Source organism: Grus americana, chromosome 3 (assembly GCF_028858705.1).
Source record: "Grus americana isolate bGruAme1 chromosome 3, bGruAme1.mat, whole genome shotgun sequence".
NCBI classification, from domain to species: domain Eukaryota; kingdom Metazoa; phylum Chordata; class Aves; order Gruiformes; family Gruidae; genus Grus; species Grus americana.
The window spans coordinates 7,025,163-7,045,810 of NC_072854.1; the positions used below are offsets into that span (position 1 = coordinate 7,025,163).

At 43.6% G+C, this 20,648-nt stretch overlaps 1 protein-coding gene across 2 annotated transcripts in view; it reads left to right on the forward strand.

Annotated features, from left to right (window-relative positions):
* Positions 1-18,839: 18,839 nt before the first annotated feature.
* Positions 18,840-20,648, forward strand: part of CD2AP (CD2 associated protein) — an 84,558-nt gene continuing 82,749 nt past the window's right edge. The window contains exon 1 of one of the 2 annotated variants that reach the window (XM_054821726.1): positions 18,840-19,044. In XM_054821726.1, the coding sequence (XP_054677701.1) occupies positions 19,041-19,044 (4 nt within the window). In that variant the 5' untranslated portion in view covers positions 18,840-19,040. The remainder of the gene's footprint in view (positions 19,045-20,648) is intronic. The other variant, XR_008576534.1, reaches the window with a different exon arrangement.

Sequence of the window (20,648 nt, forward strand, 5' to 3'; positions counted from 1 at the left end):
CCACAATAAACTACAAATAATCCCTGTGGATCATGCGTTCTGATTGTTAGAACTCCTTGCAGACAATCATTTCAAAACTTCCTTCCTCTGTACAGAAGCTCCTTCTGAACGATAAAGAGTGGTACAGAACCACAGTAACCGTACTGTATTGCTCCTGGTAGAAAAGTATCTTCCTACAAGTGCTCCACCATCCGTGGAAAAGTTCTTTTCTTTGAACCTGCGCACAAGAGGGTAGAGGATGGCAGAAACAGGGGTAAGGTAATAAGTAGTTTGGGAACCTGAAGATCTTGGCTTGCTTTCCACAGCATGTTCCTAAGACAGATCTGCAAAGGCGAGTGGTAGCAAGTGACGCTGAAGGAGCAGAATTCACAGTGCCCAAATTCTCTGTGTGCTAAATGGGGAAGTTTCCAGATCAATGCTGGGATGGTAACCACCAGCAGGACACTCACGATGAGGAGAGCTGCCTGAAGGTCTCCCTTTGCTCTTTACCAAATGGTGGCTTTATAGATTCATATAAAAAGCCAGCACATAGTTCCCTGCGGCTCCCCAGTCCCAAATAAAGACCCCCATAGCCAGAAAAAGTGTTTCAGTTGCATGCACTGTATGTTTATGGGCCCATAAGGGAGGAGGGAGATGAAGGAGTCATCTCTGTTGAGGTGATGTAGTTAATTAGAGAATGGTAAAATGGGAATTCAAAGCATTTCAGGAAAAAAACTGCAACTGTAATACAAAGTCTTCCTCCTGGGCAAGATCTGGGCAGTGGGGTTCTTACAAAAGGCAGGCATTGCCTTCGGCTGTGGATGGGGGAACACAACATTGTAGTGTATGTTACACAAGCAGAGAATCAGCCCTGCCAAGGGTTGCCTAATCTTTAAATTCTAAGTAGCCCTTGGCCAAAAGTTAGGTTCAGAGAGGGTTAATCCAGACAAGTGTTTACTGTAAAGCATGTGAGTAATCCTGGGATTCACATGCACCAGGTTCCCACTGAAATCGCTAAAAGCTCAGAAGCAAGCTGCGTACTTCAGATGTCCTCCTCAGTGCTAGTGAGGCTCTTCATTTTTTAAACATCCTGCCTTTAACTGAGCTCGCTACAGCATGGAGCTCCTGGTATTTAGTTTTAGATGGTGCCACTGTGAACAGAAATGTGCCGTTCTGATGCGGCATGTGTGCAGTGTAGATATGGGGCAATTTACTGCTGTGGCCCATTGCCATATCACAATATTATTATCCCTTGGGAGGGAAACAATGTAGATTTATGACTTGCTTGAGTTCTTTGTTTTGGTTATTTTTTCCTGCCAGGTTATTTTTAGTGCAAAATTGTTCCAAATTATGTCGAGAACAGGAGAAGCTGAACTAAAACCGTGATCGGAAACGCTGCTGTGTACGAGGGATGTTTCTGTAGACCACAAGAGCCAGTGGTATATCGCATTGCATAACCTTAAAGAAATCTCTAGAAAGCAATGTGCTACCTCTATTACCTTCAAACAGTCCCCCGTTGAACCTGCCCTGGTGTGAAGAAGCAGCTCCACCGCCTGTCAATTTTAGCAGCTGCAGGATCAGCTGCTTTGACGTGAAATAGCCACTTTCAAGAGAAAACACATCTCTGTGTAAGGACACCAGCTAGCCAACAGTCCCTCCCCTTCCACTGCTTTTGAAGAATACACAATATTCAAACCCTTAAATCACTTGCAGGCTTGTGTCCTCTGATCAAGGCATTTTACATCTCCCTGGGCTATTTGCTTTCAGAGACAGAACCATCGTGTTTCTCAGAAATTAATTAAAAAATTCACGACCTCTTTTGGGTGGTTTGGGAAACCGCAGCATGGATGAATGCTCCACTGATAGAGTTTTAATGTTGAGCTGTCAGAAGTATATGTACCTGACAGTTCTTGAAGCCTAATTATGGAGCACAACTTTGTTGCTGTCTGCCCGCTCCAAAGAGACAGCCGTGTTTCCTTCCCTTTAATGAAAGAGTGCTGTAATAATAGCTTGCAAATATTTTATCTCTGGAAGCAATTATTAGTTTGTTTTAAATACTGAGCTAGCACTGGAGACATGTTTATTCTCCAAGTAGACACTCTGTATTTGAGCCATTAAATTTCTCCTTACTATTTTTAAACCAGCGTTGTGCAGTTGTGAATGCAAGTTGCTTTCTCTGCTACAGAAAACACCCTAATTTGTTAATAAATTAACAAAAGGTGAGTTAAGGGAGAGGTTTCGACAGCAAAAAAATGTGTTGGGAAATCACCTCGATTCCAAATTAAATTAGAAGTGTGTGATGTTGCCAGAAAGTCCCAAAGCCATAATGAGCTGTGTATCCTCTCCCACTGAGTGTCCTTCGCCGTTGGTCTCCATCCCTCTGTGCTCCTGCTCGCTCCACAGCCAGGAGTTTTCTGCTGCTGTGGGACAAGGATGGCAGCAGCCGGAGCTGGAACATGCTGGCCTCCACCGGCCCTTCCTAATCCTTGGTGTAGCACTGTAAAGCTTAATCAAAACAGAGCTGTACAGACTAGGGCCAGTCTCACTTAGTCTGCTTTTGTGACTGGCCTCAGCAGGATTTTGTCCTCAGTTAATTGTTGCCCCAGGCTCTTATGACAATGATTGCTCATTTGGTGGAGGCCACTATTGCAAGTGGCTGCTGGCAGGAGGCTGAGTCAGAGGCAGAGTCAAATTCAAGGGAAGTTGTTCTTTGCTGAATATGAGAGAGCTGAGGAACATGCAAGCTGGACAAGGTTATTTCCATTTTTTTCCAGGCTGCAGTTATTTTTCCTTCCTTTCCTGGGGGAAGCATGGTGTCAAATTTCTTTTCCATCTAGTCCAACCCCCCCGCTAAAGCAGGATCACCTAGAGCAGTTTGCACAGGATGGTGTCCAGGTGGGTTTGAATCTCTCCAGAGAAGGAGACTCCACAGCCTCTCTGGGCAGCCTGTTCCAGTGCTTGGTCACCCTCAGAGTCAAGAAGTTTTTCCTCATATTGAGATGGACCTTCCTGTGTTCCAGTTTGCGCCCGTTGCCCCTTGTCCTGTCACTGGGCACCACTGAGAAGAGTCTGGCCCCCTCCTCTAGACATCCACCCTTTAGATATTTATAAGCATTGATGAGATCCCCTCTCAGTCTTCTCTTCTCCAGGCTCAACAGCCCCAGCTTTCTCAGCCTTTCCTCCGGTCCCTGGGCCTGCCTGGAGCAGCAAGCTGCTGCAAGTAACACAGCCCTGGTTCTGCTTTCTTCCTCCACTGGGAGACTTAGGATCCTGTCACACAATAAAAGTACAAAACTGCTTCATTGCTCCAAAAAAGCCATGTAAGAATATAAAGCCAGTTTTTGCACAAAGTCAATGAGAGGTCTTCCCACTAAATTCAAAGGCAGCAGGATCAAGTTTGTACTAATAAAATGGGAACTCCAGCATCAAAGGCAGGCAAAGAAAGGGCACAGCATGAGCTCATGGGATTGTTTACTACGTAACTTGCTCTCCACATTTTTTATACCTTTTGCTTGGATAAAATTTTCCTTTGAACTCCAGACAACGTGCATGTTTAGGTCCAAGCCCGTTCCCAGTAAAATCAGTGGATGTTTTCTTACTAACTACAATGTAGTTTCGAACAATTCTTTAATCTCATGTTTTCCTCTTGAACACTATAATCAACCATTTTATGCTCAGTTGGATATAAAATTAACCCAGGCAAATTAGCTTTATTTCAGAATGTTGCATGTTCTAAACTGTCTAATTTTGCTGGGAATACGCCAGCAAAATCTTCTCATCCATAAAGGTGAACATAGCCCAGATCTAAAGGGGAAAACTGCACAGCTACTTTACTGTGAAAATACCGGGTGAGGTGGGAGCATACACTATTTGATAGATACTAAAGAGAAGCTACAGTCACAGGCACTTCTGCCCTGGGACAAATCAACAGCACAACACGGGGTATGCTGGTGAATCTGATAAAGCGTCTTCAGAAGAAAAATCTGCTCAAGAAAACATCTTAAAAGATCTGAAAAATATCAACAACAAAACCACCCTTGACAACGTGAACCACTCACAGTCACTATTCCACTTACTCTCTGCCTGTTACTGTCTGCCTCAGTCCACTCCTATCGGCAGTGTTTTCTTTGAGCACATGTATAGCGTATGGTAACAGTCAGCGCTCTTCTATCTTGTAAAATAAAGGTCTCAAAAGTAATGGGAAGCTTGTGAATAGTCCTCGTGACACTGGAAGGGAGACAGACGCATTATGTAATTTACAGGAAGTGCTTTTGGCAGCTTTGTGACTACAATTTCTATAAATATCTGTCGTAGAAAAAACACAGGGACACAAAAGAAGCTTTGTCAGAAAAACAACGATACACTCTGTCGTAGGGAAAAATAAAGTTACGAGACTTTGCAAGAAGAACTACACTCTGAGGCTGTTGGTTTATATTTTGAAGGAGGAGTCTACAGCCTCCAGATCCGACTGGGCTAAACTCCTCTGCTTTTCTAAAATCTGCCTGTGGCTGGATGCATCTTGTTTCCTTAAGTCCTTTCGGCTCTCTACCTGGACTGAATTAGCACTGCTTTCTTGTGCTTCTTGGAATAAAGTTAGGTCCTGGGCAGAACTGTGGCCCCATGTCATTTCCTACAATTTGGACTCAAAGTTTTTTGGGGACAGGTGTTGCTTTCACAGCATTTAGTACAGCTGCAGCCTTTTGCCAACAGCCAAGTAAATCATAAAAGTACTATCGGCTTTTCTGCAATGCTTCTGGAATGCCCCGGTTGGCAGCCATAAGGGCTGGCTTTGATTATCTCTGAAGGTCTGTTGTGAAGATTGGTTTGAGCCACAAGCCCAGACACCTGGAAAAATTTCCTTTCTCATCACAATAATGAATCACAGTGTTTAAAATGATAGTAGCTTATTAAAGGTGGAGAAGAAAAGATAAACAGCATGTTGTGGTGGGTTGACCCTGGCTGGAGGCCAGGTGCCCACCAAAGCTGCTCTGTCACTGCCCTCCTCAGCTGGACAGGGGAGAGAAAATATAACCAAAGGCTCGTGAATCGAGATAACAACAGGGAGAGATTGTTCACTAATTACTGTCATGGACAAAACAGACTCAATTTAGAAAATATTAATTTATTACCAAGCAAAACAGAGTAGAGTCATGAGAAATAAAACCAAATCTGAAAACACCTCCCCTCCTTTCTTCCTGGGCTCAACTTCACTCCCGATTTCTCTACTTCCTCCCCCTCAGCAGCACAGGGGGATGGGGAATGGGGGTTGTGGTCAGTTCATTGCATGTTGTCTCTGCCGCTCCTTCCTCCTCAGGGGGAGGACTCCTCACACACTTCCCCTGCTCTAGCGTGGGTCCCTCCAACGGGGTGCAGACCTTCAGGACCAGACTGCTCCAGCATGGGTCCCCCACGGGGTCACAAGTCCTGCCAGCAAACCTGCTCTGGCATGGGCTCCTCTCTCCACGGGGCCCCAGGTTCTGCCAGCAAACCTGCTCCAGTGTGGGCTTCCCACAGGGTCACAGCCTCCTTCAGGTGCGTCCACCTGCTCTTGCATGGGGTCCTCCATGGGCTGCAGGTGGATATCTGCTCCACCATCATCCTCCATGGACTGCAGGGGAACAGCCTGCCTCACCATGGTCTTCTCCACAGGCTGCAGGGGAATCTCTGCTCCAGCACCTGGAGCACCTCCTCCCCCTCCTTCTGCACTGAACTGGGTGTCTGCAGAGTTGTTCTCACATCTTCTCACTCCTCTCTCTGGCTGCAAAAGCTGCCACTAGTTTTTTTTCCCCTTCTCAACTCTGTTATCCCAGAAGTGCTACCACCGTCACTGATGGGCTCGGCCTTGGCCAGTGGTGGGTCCGTCTGGCATTGGCTTTGTCGGACACAGGGGAAGCTTCTAGCAGCCTCTCACAGAAGCCACCCCCGTTGCCCCTCCGCTATCAAAACCTTGCCACACAAACCCAAAACACATGTAATGACCAGGTGCACTTTTCCCAAAGTCAAACAATAAAGAAAGTGAAACAATTTGAAGTCTTCCTCTGTAATTTCATGGCAAGCAAACTTCAGGCTGGTTTGTGTCTCCAGTACTAACACCCCCCTGGCAGCCTGTGAGCCCCATCTCTTCTCCCAGGATAAAAAAGCTGATGCCTGAAGTCTGAACTGCCCTCCAGCAAACCCGAGCTACTTCTCCCCTCTGGCTCCTATAGCAAACTGTCCCTTTTTGACCATTATTCCTCTTCTTCAGTGATTTCCACCCCAAAACCCAATGTCCCCAAAGGATCCCCTTTACTATGGTTCCTTCTCTCTCTTTTTTTAATTAGGTACTTTCATGCCCTAAAGATACTAGCTATGTGAAAGATTAGACAGACTAGTCACACCAGACCTATTTTGACTTGATCGATCGGCTTGGTTTTTCTTGTGTTACAGTAACTGTGTAATTTCCTCCACTTTCATATGCTTGTGGTGTTTTGTGGGTTTTTTTAACAGAAATGCTCCAAATATGAAAAACTTACATGAAAATCCAACACCTTTCAGATGCCTGCCTCAAACATGCCTGTTAATCCATTTCCCTAGGCCCCTTCCCTGCTATGAGGCTCCAGCTGTTTGCCCCCTCATTCCAGGCTGCTGTCCTTCTAGAGCTTTCTGGAGAGGGTTCCCTTTCTCTGTTAGACCTCAACCATCAGGCATATGGCTGAGAGGCTTAGGTCAGATCTATCTGATACAAAGACTATGTATGAGGTAAGTTTCCTCTTAAACATTTGTGCTCATTTCCTGGAAAAGGCATTTTTTTGCCTGGCCTGTGTTTGCTGTATCGGCTACAACTCCTTATCAGCCTTCTCCTCCTCTGACCTCAGGCTCCTATCTTTTCATCTTCTCAGGCTGGCCTCTGTGCCTGGAGCTCCTTTCCCTTCCCAAGCCACAGATTTTCTTCTGTGCTGGTATTGCCCCTCTGCTGCTTTGATCAGACTGGACGCTGATGTCTGGACTATCTGAAATCAGCTACGGAAGTTACTATATGAAAATCAGGACATTTATAAAATAACCAGTTAGGCAGTCAAAAATAGAGGCAACTGAAATATATTTGTGACTGTTATAACTTCTTTGGGGAAATTACTTGAGCGGGATTTTAAGGTGACAGGTATATAGCTAGTGCTCCAAAAACAAGCCCCGTCTTAAAGCCTACTACAAAGATTATCAGCATACCCTACTAACAGGGAAGATACACAAAAAATACCATCTCTCTTGCAAATAGTTTTACAGAACTAAATAAAATGGATACACAATTTAAACAACACTAAATAGTGTATGTACAGGTGAGAAGGAGAAAAAGTGGTACGGGCCAAGGGAGAATAAGCTCCTTTTTTAAAAAACCCCACAAATACATATGAAAGCAGACAAAGTAGAGGAACAGGAGACAGAGAACTGCGTGGGGTAGTGTTGTTGTACTTACAAAAATGAATAAATGGAAGGAACAAGGATCTTCTGTTCTAAGACACAAAGTTATCATACAAAAATGACATCATGGCTCTTGTCTTTTTCTGTCTCCCTCCCTGCAAACACAGGCCGGGAGCACAGAAGAATGGGATTACTACATCCCATGCATCATCATTTCTAGTGGAAGTTACAATGCTGTTATCACATACAGCCATGACACTTACCCTACTACAGCTTTCTTCAAGGACCTTGTAGAGCAAAACTCCAGAGCTTCCTTCAATTAGACACATTTGGTGTCTGCTTGCTGTCTTTGGTAGAGGTGAAATTCAACCCTGTGCATATTTTATGTGCCTTGTAATAATACCCACTCATTCATTGCAGAAAAGGCATTCTATTGCCCTCCAATGACACTTCTTTGGGATTGCAGCTGGAAGATGTGTCACTGGGACTTCCCTTTGTTTCCTCCCTATGAACTAGACGCTAGTGACAGATGCTGGATTGGTGGCCTCACAGAAACAGATACTGCAAGCCACCAGCTTGCATAAGTGGTGATAGTTCAAGCGTCTGGCTTCTGTACGGCACCTATCACTTTGCTGCTAGACCACACGGGTTAATCAGCAGCTGTCAAACAGCACTGTTCAAACAGTTCTTCGGGCCGGGGTGGTAACTCACCTGCTTAATGTCATGGGAGCGCAGCCAAAGCTGATACACGATTTCAGTTCTTTATTTCAGTCTTTTTTTTCCCCCCTTTTAGGGAAGGAGACATAGTTGTACTCCCTACCACAGGTCTGCACCTCTACCTGCCTCTTTAGGGATGTCCTTCTGACAGTCTAAAGACTGTCCTTCCTGAAAAGGAGAGAAACAGGGTGAGAGTGGGACCATGATAACCTACTGGAGACAGCAGAGCTACCTAAGTCATTGTGATCTTTACACTGACTACTGTCACCAGTACTCAGATTTGGTAATGCTAAGCTTGCTCTGGCATCTGTATGCTATCCTGCAATCACTCCTCAATGTCAAATGTAAAATGGTAATAGTGAAGTCCACGCCATACAAAGCTTTGTATCAGCCTATAAATGTACATAGGCGCTGTGCCCTCTGCTTCTCATGGAATGGTAAGAACTTGAGCCTTGTGCATAGAACTTCTAAAAAATAAATATATATTTATATACATACAGCACATGTATGCATGCACATAAACATTCATTATATATGTGTGTGTATATACATGAACTTAGGAAATAATGTAATCAAGTCCTTTTTCCTGCTAGTAAAGCAAATCACATAATAATAATCCAATACATAAAATGAGCAAGCTTAATCCTGAGAACTGTTTTCTCTCCAAACTCCTGTGTGAATGTTGTTCCAGAATACCATGGCTGTCCTCTGCAGTAATATTTCCTTTCCAATTTCCAGTCTAAGCACAGCCACCACCATATTCTGGCCCTTGATTCTGAGCAGTGCTGCTTGTAAGCTTTAGTCATTTCCTCTCCCTCAGAGCTGCCCACGGATGTATTTACAGAAAGCTAATCCCTCCCTTCTCAGTCTTTGTTTTGTGAGACTAAACAACCTCTTTTAGACCGCTCACACTCCAATATGGTTCAAACGGACCTTTTCCATACCTGTTATGAGCTGAATTTGCTTTTCTTGAATGGCTTTGCATTCATTTTTTAAAGTAGGTCTTACTAGTTAAATGATGGCATCAGCATTTCCCTATATAATGGGAACACCTCTCCTGATAAGCTGAAGAACCATATTTGTCATTTTTGTGGCTGCATCACGTTAGTGGGTACAGCCGATTACCACTCTGACTTTTCTCAACATCTGTCCTTTTGAACAAGTAACTTCTCACCATTGGTTTAAATGCAGGCCTTGCAGGACCAGTGGAGGACTTTGCACTTTGAACTACTGTCTTTCACACCAAGAGGCTTAAAAATAGAAGGAACATAGTTGGATTAGTCCAGTATTTTATTACTTTCCACTTCAAGACTTCCTCTTTAAGCAGCTGTGTCCAGGTCTTGTCTCACTTTTGGGTATATGAAGCAATCTCCAGAAACATGAAGTAAATCTAACTCTAGATTGTCCAAAATGAACTGTTGATTTTGTTTGCAAGGAAAACATTTTAAAAGCAGAACATAAGGCAAAAATAATACAGAGATGCTGCAAGATGAATATGTATCCATCTAATGATGGCATTTGCTTTATCAAACTTTAGTCATCAAAGTCTAAGCTCGTTGTGTGGTTTCCCTCTACAACCATGAGAAAGATGCTGGCACCTCTCCATGGTTTTTATCACTCATCTCTTAGGCACTTATTTAAGGATCTGATGAACTGTTTCCTATCTGCCTGCTTCTTCCTTTCCACAGATTGTCAAATGAATCCGCATCAGCAGAGCAGCTGAAGCATGCAGCTAAAATCAGGTGTAATAAGCCTCTCTTCACTGTTTATCTTAAAATTCAAAAGAATATTCTTGTCAGTGACTGAAATGGCTGGGTACATGAAGTACGCCATTCTGCACATTTCTAAAAATTACAGGTGGGCATCAGCACTGTTCTGAACATTGTAACAAGGGTGGATTTTATGTATGGGTGTTCCTGTGTCCCTTTTGATCACTAGCTCTAGAATACCTAAATGTTCCAGTATAATAAAGGAGTAGGGCAAGAATGGAAGATGCTGAGGCTTTGGCACTTTGATTTTTCATGCACTGAGAAGAAAACGGATCGCGGAGCAGTCACCTGGGATGCCAGAGAACTGCTTAAAAGAACTAAACTCCCTCAATCTGGTCGTTACCAACATGTCATGAGACAAATAAGCACTGAAAGAAAAACATAGAATGTTTAAAACTTTTTTTTTTTCAGAAACAAGTGTTTTCCAGAATATTTATTGCAGGAATTGCTGTAATTTTAAATTGGAACAAGAATAAGCTTTGGAATTATTATTTCCCACAAGAGAGCTCTGATTAATTGGTGTAGAAAATGGCTGAGATGGGAAATTGCCTCTGACCAATCCTATGTTACCATCTGTCCTTATATCAGACCAATCCTGTTTTCTAAGAGCTCACTCTGAAAAAAACACGGTCTTTTAGCAGACCAGTGTGTCTAAACAAAACTATTGTTTTCGCTCTTGTTTGTGACAGAAGGTTGTGAAGAGAGTTTGGGAGGTTCCGACTACAGCAGGAGCTCTGAAATAATTATAAACTGGAATTTCTAAAAAGGAAGGAATTTGATGTGAAGGACCAAGTCATAAGGATTAATTAGATTCAAGAAGGGATGCTGACTTTCAAGTTGTCTGGGCTGGAAAAAACACAGAGAGAGAAGTGAAAAAGAACAGAAAACATCGAGTCTGCAAACTGTTCTCTGTTTTTGGGAGAGTGCCAGCTATAGGAGTCAACTTTTGGTAGGAAAAGTATGAATTATCCATGCCCATATCTGTAGTTAATCAACTCACAAATCAGCTGGTTAGTTAGTTAAATGTTGCTTCCTTAGGAAAAACACTCTGGTTTGTGAGTATATTTGGTGATAAACTTTCTGGCGACTCAGATACTGTTGCTGGAGCACATTCACCTTTTGTGTCACACATCCACCTCTGCACTTTCCAGTGGCCAAGTGCAAGTCCAAACAATGCAACTAACAATTCCGTATAATTAATTTCTTTGTGGTGTTTTCCTCTGCACACAAAAAGCCTACGATTCTTTGCACCTTAATTGGGAAAAATAGAAATAATCTCAGTTTAAGTCCCACTTACTTAAAATGGGAGCTGAAAAACATTTTACTTGTCAAGACATAAATCCAACCTTCTGTTTGCCTCTCTAACTTCATTGTCGCTGAAAGCAGAATAGGAGCTGCTTTTCCTCCTTCAGGTTGAGATGTTGATAACTGTTAAAGTCACAATACAGAGTCAAAATTTCCACTTGTAGGTAGTGAGTGAAACAGAAAATTAATTTTCTGCTGTTTTTGTGGGAATATGCTCTGGTAAAATGAATAATCCCCAATACTTGAACTTCGTAGGAGGGAAAATATAAAGCAATCAGGTGCTTCTGAAGTGCTCAGTCTGTTGTTAGGCTGAGCTTGCTGTGTCTCTAGAAAACCTGATGTGCATTGTTGGCAGCAGGCATCAATGCCCCGAGGAAGAGGATATACAAGCCTGCAGGAATGTAGATAAATATCTAAGTTCTTACTGTGCATGACAACAACAAAATAACCAGTGAAAGCCTCCAAAGCTCTGCCAAGGAGCCCTTCTTCACAGTCACAAGTACCTTACAAAGATGAGAGCTAATCCTTCTAATTGAAAATATTTCCTATTTATTAGATCCAATCACAATTCCAACTTTTTTAACAAACAAAATTGATAGGGTTTGGTTTGTCTGGGAATGGGGAGGGAGAAGTGTGTGTCCTTTCTTGATCTGGGCAATGTTTTCTCTGCAGAGAATGCTAATGGTTTTGTCATCTGTAATTTACTTGATAACTTTCAGAACCAAAAATGCAGGAAACCAACTTTTTTGTAAAATTTAGTAGCTTGCTGGAAATAGTTATATACCTTACAGAAGCATCTACTGGTTATAGCAACACATCCTAAAGTTCAGTTAGTATAACTGAAGGCGAGGGTGTGTAATTGTCAGGGAAAGTAATATTTTATTATAGAATTTTGTGAACAGTGGGTATTTGGTCAACTCAGGCGATTCCACAGATGTACAGACTGCCCCTTGGGAATGCTATTTATAAACTCAAAAGCGGCTGAACAGCACTCACAAAAAGGCTGCCACTTTCAAGAAAATTAATGACAATCTCACATTGTTTGAGAATGAAGAGAGAAGAGGCATTGTGCTAAGCCTAAAGCATGAAGCGATAAACAAGCATGCTTGCACTCCTTTGTCTTGACGTCTCTATCAAAGACTGTGATATTGATGAAAATGCACTACTCGTAGCATTGTCAGCTTAGAAAAATCAATACAGGAAAATGTAAACATGCAGGTAACGACACATCCCTTTCTCCTAAAGGCTCCCAAGAGTCCCCTATAGCACATCACTATAGAGAATATCATGTCTTCACATCCTGGAACTTGCAGGGTGTGGCTTTGCTGTACTTCCATTAAAAAAAAACCCCAAACCCAAAAAACCACAAAGACCACAACAAACCCACAAAACCCCCCCAAGGCAAAGTACTCAGAATAGTTCCCTAAGTGCAAGAGTTTCTGCATCTGATCAGTCTTTTTGGTGATAGACTGGTTTTATTTGGAATTTTAAAAATTACAGTTGAACATAATTTAATTGCAAGTCCAAACTGCTCTGAAGACTTAACAATTCTCTGCTTTGAAAGTTTCCTGCTGGGTTTGGAAGCTGAACTGACAGAGCAAAAACATCAGATGAGCGAGAGAGACAGAAACAGCAGTTCGGTCTCAGAGTGACACTTTACAATTGCAGTGGCAGTGACTCAGCTGCTTTTGGCATCGCACTTATAGCACAAAGGGGCTGTACAGGTATCATTGACTGCCATTTACATATAAGAGCACTTTCAGTTTACACCATTGTCTTACCTGTGGCACAGAAATGCACCCTCATACATAACATGCGTGCATTACAGTGATACAGGTATTCATGATGATGTATCAAATGCTTTAATAAAACTTACTATCTTTTGAGCAAACTTTATATCTTTAGATCATTGCAATTAGGACTACATTGCTGTTTCTGATGGCGCAAGGGAAAAATTACATTGCTAATACTGTACGCTTTGTGTGAAATCGTCTTTGCAAAGAAAAGGCTTCTTATCCCCCTCTTGGAGCAGGTGTGAGAACTGTTACAACAAGAAGCAGTTTTTCCTTTACTTTTATTTTGGTAAGACAAAACGGCTGAAGGCCACAGCTGTTGATTTATTCAGATGCCAAAGGAAACCATTAGCCCATTGGACCCTGAAGATGAGATTTCTTTGTGCTAGATGTTAATATAAGGAAATCCCAAACAGTGGCTGACAAAGGGACTTAATGCAAATGCAAAATGCCAAATGTAACTACAAGTGAAGGAGGAAGGTGGTTGCTTATTAGAGAAAAAAAAAATGCTAGTGAAAACCACAATTTGCTTTTTTTCTACTTCTTGTTTTAAGTACAGTCTGATGTGCTACAACCAAACTGTGGAGATGAAAACTCCCCTGTATTTAAATCAAATAGAATATCTTTGAAATTACACATATGGTTACGCATATGGTTATACCGTTAAGGACTATGTGTCCATGTGAAATGTTTTTTATCAGCATGACATGAACTGAGCTTCTCCACAAACGCCCTGCTGTTTTCAGCTTTGTATTAATTAGTTGTAATAGCCCAGTATAAATGAATTGAATCCTCAGAAGAGATGTCAAAGAAAAAACATAATAGCTGCCATCAGCGTAACTACTCTTTCAGATTACTGTTATAAAGGCCTCACCACAGAAACATGACTAATTGTTGCCTATACTTAGCCTGAATTTCAGATACACCCCTCTCTCTCCTAATTCTTTTCTTTCAAGATTTAACAGTTACAAGTCCTTTATTTCATACCTGTGCAACAGAAGTGACATTTCTAATACTTCATTCAGGACTTTAAAAATACCAGACAAACTGTCATCTCCAATTACGTTTTAATCAACACCGGGTCCCATTTGAAGGAAGTATTTTTATAGAACAAAATGAGGCCACAGAACTGAAACTTGTCCTGGCTCTTTGTCCTGTGCTCAGCACAGCAAAATGGAGTAAGGCATAGGAATTTTTGGCATGAGGCAAAGGAATAAGACAAGGGAAAAAACAGTACTTGCTAGTCAAGGCTAGAACTTATTATGGAGAGGATAATGGGTTTGACTGAAGAAGTTGATAATAATGGAGGAAACAGATCAAGAGTGGTTAAATTTGAAACAAAGGACAGAGGAATTTGTTTCTGCTAGCTGATGTTCGTCAACCTTTTCAACCAAGAACTTAACAATAAACAAACTATTATTGTGGTGTTGCCACAACAACTTCCAGTTAAAGAGAAATAAAATTAGGATAAACTTCCAGTATTATTTCCCCCACTTTGGTTGCCTGCTTGTTTGATGTGTGAGAATGTGAGCGTAGCTGGTTTAAAAAGCCATTTTCAATTATTTTGCAGACCAGCTCCTGAGTGCTCATAGATCATCACTGATCCACAGTCCACGGTTTGAAAAATATGGCACTAGTTCATGGTTCTTCCAACAGCCTGAAAACTGGCACCTCAAATTCCTTAATATCACCAGCTGTCTGTAGTGACACAGTATTTCATCCTCCTTTAGCAATAATTCGCAAGAAAGACTATGACTAGTAGCTCTTTACCTGGATGGAGAGAGCTGTGCTGTAGTTACAAAGGGTACAGCCTTTCTAAGAGCCCTGTGTAGCTGTTAAGATGCTGCACAATGGTGTGTCTGGGGTAGGAAGAAAAGAAAGACAAAGTTAGTTTCGTTTCTTAAAATAATGCAACCCCCACCCCCAATAGTTAAATAATAGGATTAAATGTTAGCGTGCAAGCTTAATTTGCCCCCTCCTGAAAAACCTACATTTTTATACAGTTTTTATTTACAAAACAACTGCTCTGTGATTTTGTATTTTCTCTCTAGTTTTTTGTTTGTTCTGTTGTTTTTTTTTTAAATAGTCCTGCCTCATTCTATGGAATAAGCAGATTCACCCTCCACTGACTGTACAGTGAAGGGAAAAAATACTGTGTGTGCTGAATAAATACCTTCCCACAGTTTCTATTTTTTAAATGAAATATATCTGCTGCTTCTTCAAACCAGCAGAGGGAGTTTTCTCATCTAAATAATTTTTTAACTTCTGAAACACAAACTTGTCTTTTTTTAGTAATATTATGTTACTTAGTAGGAACTAGTACTGAAAACAGAAGGTGAATTTTTACAATCAAGACTGTTTAACTCCTTAGTGCTAGAGGCTGTGTGCTTCCAGCCAATTTTTACGGGTATTATTGTACAAAAACTTGCTGTCATGAAAAATGCAGTAGAATATTAAAAGCATGAAAAATTGACTCGGCTGGAATATTTGGGAGAAAACTATTTGGTTAAAGAAGAATGTACAATTCTTGCAGTGCATGTGCCACTCAAATGTGCATGAAACCATAACTTGGTAACAGCTAACACGTGATTTTTGTTTGAAAAAAAAGTCAGTTTCTTTATTTTTTTGTGCTCTGGGGAGAAGTTTTGCAAGTTCTGGGTATAGGTTTCTTTATTTGGAAGTAATGGAGTAATTTTAAGATTACCACAATGGCAAAAAAGGTCAAGTGAAATGTTCACTGTAGCACTACTAGGAAAAGGTTATTCCTACTGGTTTTTTGTGAGAGAAACAAAAGCATCTTCAGTGGTGACAGACTGTATCATAAGTTACGTTATGTTATGTTATGTTATGAATTCGCATACTAGGCTCTATACAATGATCTCTCTGGTAAAATAAAATGATAGCAGTTACTGACGTTAACCATGAACATCTTCTTGATCTCTGAACATGTCACAACTTTTCCTCTCTCAAAAGCAAGCAATAAATTCAGACATTCCATTAAGCTCAATCAGAAAGCACTGAAAATGCTAATCTTTCATTTTTAAAAATTTTATTGAACAAATTCCAGCTTGGGAGAAAATACAGCTATTTTGGGGAACCTAATTGGATTTGAAAATGCTTTGAAACAAATATGCACTTTTATAATCCCATACAGTCAGAATATCGGTGCTTTACATTCTGCTTGAATGGAAACAAGTGATTGAATAAAAAGTGAGATCCAGTGTTCCCTGTGCATCTATCAATATAACAGCAAGACTGTATTTTCAAAGGACTGCATAAATACTAATTGTTGCATAATATCCAAGTGGAAGTGGCTTGTTTTCAGGTTTTTTTAAAGTGGAAAGTGAAAAAGAAACTAATTGTAGGTGATTTTGAAGGTAATTATTGGTAAATAAGGATTTAGCACATGACATCAGACATAGAGCATATAGAAAAGAAACGAAGTAGTCATGTGGCTTAATGCTTGAGCCATAATAGTTAATAGCCTAGCACAGATGTATTTTCCTTACATGTATTATAATTGCCAACTCATGCAAGAACACTAAATACAGGTCAGTACCCTGCTGTGAGTTACATGAGCAGACTCTTGCATTTTTGCAAAACTCACAGCAGCGAAGTCTTGTCAAACTCAACAAAGCATGAGGCAGCCACATAACTCATGGACCAAAGCCCCAAAGAAGGACCAGCTTTAGACATGGGCAAACCAGAAAATTGTACAGGGCTGCAGATGATGGATTCAGCAGCATCACAGCCAGTTGCCCAGACAGAAGATGACTTTTGGGCTCAGCAGCCACAGGGGCACCCGCAGGAACATCCCATTTCTGCTTCACTGGTACTGAAAAGGAGACGGAGACTAAAGCACAGGGCTGGCTGGATGCTGGCGCACTACCTGAATAAAACTCAAGTTTTGTACTTAGACTGTAAGAAGCTTTGAGCCAGCCCCCGCCACAGTTATCAAGACATGTAAAAATAAAATAGAGAAAATTTCAGAAAGCCAGCATCTTGCTACTCTTCAGCATAAGAACCGAGAACCAGTGCTTTGCTCTCCAGTGTGTTTTAGACTGAAGAGGAGGGCAACGGTAGCTTTATGTCAGCGTGAGCATTCATTCAAGGCTGATCCAAAGGTAGTAACGATGCTTAAATAAACTGGAACGAGCTTTTACCCTAGTACAGACCAGCTTCCTGAAACAAGGCTACATGAAACTCCTTCAACTCTCTGTAAAGACATACACTATGAGTATTTCAGTTCTCACCTCTTGTTCATGCATACTTAGCCTTGCGGCAGGGCTTAAAAAGGTAAAAATTGCTATATCAGATCAAATTTATAATTCGTCTCATCCTTGATCCTTTTTTTAGCATGTAGCTCTTCAGAGGAAGTGAAAAAAACTATAGAGAAGACAGATGAGGATTATTCAACCTCATGAAAGTTATTTTCTGAATAACTTTCAAACTAAGGATGAACCTTCATTTCTGTTCCAAATCTCCTCTCGCTATTAACTATTGCAAGCCAGAGGTGGGGAGAGGTTGTATTTTTATAAAAAATAGATTCTCCTCTTAAGGGGAGTATCATGGGACAATTTAGCAGAGTTAAACGCTATGCTTCAAGGAAATTCCCACTATCTCTTGTACATTTCCAGTTCTGCTGTTGGAAGAAATGAAGGACAGTCTGCCTCAAAGTACAGTGAAGGAGACAAAATATCATACTACAATATGGTATATGCTTGTTTACACCCTCAGACTTCACGTTTTGTCTTCAGTACTTGTGATCTAACTCATTTTCTGTTTATATGCCATGAGAAAGATGCTAAGCAAAAGCTGACTCCTGGAAATACTTGACATTCTTTTTAGGCTAATTTTGTCCTGAGCTTGGCTGAAATGGCTCATTTTGAACCACTCATAAAAGGATGTCTGCAGCAGGGAAGACAGAATATTTTCATTTGGGAGAGCCCTGCTGCGTTATAGTCCCTGATTTTCATCAAAACCAGACCATGTTTACTTGTCCTTTTGGCCTCAAGGTCACTGTTTTTTCTTTAAATCGGTTTAGTTCTAAGTAGTTGTTTTCACTCATTCCCGAGTTTCCCACAAAAACCTAAACAGTGGCAGCCCGATATAGCTTTGAACACTCTCCTCCTTTCTTAAGTACATCTTAAAAAAAGGCAGCGCCCTATAAACCCTCCCAAATGCACAAGCCGACAAACACGCACCCGAGGCCGGTAGCCCTGAAGGCCAAAGGGCCGTGCCCGCTTTCCTCCCCAGGCCTCCCTGCACGCCCCCGTGCCACCTGCCTTCAGCCAGGAACGGCCTGGCCCCTGCAGCCAGAACCGACCTCAAATCTCGACTTCTCTACCCAAAAGGGGCTTCCCGAAACGATCCCAGGGTGGGTGGGTTTGGGTAAGGGCTACAGCCAGGAGGCTGCTGGGGGAGGAGGTGGGGAAGCCCCTGGGGCAGCCCGAGGGCCGCAGAGGGCCCGAGTTTTGCTGAGAGAATGTAAAGCCGTGAGGCAGCTCCATCCCGCGGGGGACCCGTGGGTGCGCGGGCCGAGGGCAGGGCCCACCCGGGTGGGAAGGGGGCATCGCCCCTCTGAGGCGGGGGTCTCCTCAGGCTGCGGGACGGGCGGGAGGCTCGACAGACAACTGAACTGGAGCAGGGAGAAGCGGGGCGGCAGCGGGGCTGCTCCTGCCGGCGGAGCGGGACCCTGCTCCGGGGGCGGGGGCGCGGGTGCTGAGGGGAGCGGCGACACCTTCCCGCGCGGCGCGGGGAAGCGGCGGTGACGTCACCCCCCCAGCAACGGCGGCACAGCGTGGGGACGGTGGCGCTCGGCTCTCGCGGGATTTGGCGACTCCCGTGGCGGGCGGGGCGGGGCGGGGGCGGTGCCGGTGCCGAGCACGCCTGAGGCGGGGCGCGGTGGAGGCGGGTAGCGACGGGACGGGGTTGTGGCTGCCTGCGCCCCGGGCCGCTGGCGGCTCGGAGAAGCCTCTTTTCACGACCGTAACGGCGCGGATGGAGCCGTCGTGCCCGGCTTGAGCGTGTTGGCGGGACCCGGAGCCGCCCCGCCAAGCTCAGGCGGGCGGGCGCGCGCAGCATGGGTGAGAGCGGCGGGGAAGGGCTACCGCGGCGGGGGGCGGCGAGACCGGCCCCCTCTTCCCGCTCCCCCGGGGCCGCCTCTGTCGCCCTTTGTCTGAGGGGGAGGGCGCAGACCTGGGCTGCTCGGGAAGCGCCGCCGCTTCAGGGCAGCCCCCGAAATCCCGCGGGGACGGAGCGTTGCTGGTACCCGGTGCCTTCGTAGAAGGTGGGGGCCGGTGGAGGCAACGGGGGAGCTGCCGCGGGTGCCCGGGCCCGGCGGGCGGGAGCTGGCGGCGGCAGGTGCCCGCAGGTGCTTGGGTAAACGCTGCCTCCTCGGCAGGACGGGGAGCGGCGGCGGCGGGGCCGGGAGAGGCCGGGGCCGCTCCCTCCTGCCCGGCCGGTCCCGGGGGGCTGCGGCGGGGGCCCGGGCGGGAAAAGGCGGGTGGCAGCGCCGGGGGTGTGAGGTGGTTTTCGGTGGGGAGAGCGAGGTTACAGCCGTACTAATACTGATCCAGTGCTGGTTGGAGGGGACCTTGGTTGGAGCGGCTTGGTGGAGTAGAAGTTTTTCTGATTAAATCCAGCCTCTTTGAACCTGCGTTAAAAAAAAGTCAGTTTAAGCTGTGCCTTCACCCATTTCTTCAGCAATGAAGAAAAAAGCAAGTGTACAACGACTCAAAGTATTCCTATTTTTGTAATGTACCGGTTCAGGTTTACACTTGAAGCAATCGATTTTACTGGGTCTGATTTTTAACGTGAGCGCCTGCATAGGGCAGTATGAAAGAGTGACTTGAACGCCACTGTCACAGCCCTCTGTCCTTATACAGAGTTCCCCCACTGAGGTCCAAAAAGGTCCATTGACCATTTTGTCTGTCCGGAACCTCCACTCGTATTGCATCCCTTGCTGTGCTGTCCTGTATGACATCAGCTGGAGGGGTGCGTGTGGCTGTGGCTTTCATGTTGTGTGAAGAGGCGTGTGTGTGCTTACACTGCTGTGTGCAAATGTGCGATGCTTGAGTGTGATTTAAGTTTTTTAAGTGGAAGGATACCTGGGGTTTGGATAGCTTTGCTTCCTGCCCCTTGTGCATAAAATGAAGGGAAGAAGTTCATGGTGTGCAGATCAAACGTGCAGTTAGTGAAGCGATATGTGCTCCTCCTGACTTGTGTTCCTCCTGATTATAAAGACGTACTTTCACTGTTTTCATCTCAGTGAAAGTTGGCTTACGTGGTCAAAGCACACTTAAAATGAAGTCTGAAAACATAGAGTGAAATTGTTGGTTTAGGTTCTGATACAAACTAAATTCTGAAAAACTCACTTTTTGATGCTTGTCGTGATTGTTCAGAATAGGTAAGAATTACTGTTTCTTTTTTTTTTGGGCTGCATTGTCTCACTTGCAAGTGAGGAGTGCCTACCGATGTCATTGCAGTGCCTGTGATGATAGTTTCTAAAGCGTAAAGGTTTAGTATGCTAATTAAACATTTTGAACTCAGACTGTGTAATGCCGAAATGTGAAATACCTGAGCATTTACATATGGTAGGTCTGGCTTATTGGAATTATTAGTATGCAGTTAGGAATAACGTATGACTAGTCATAAACTGGACTCGGTTCTTTATTAACAATGATTACTA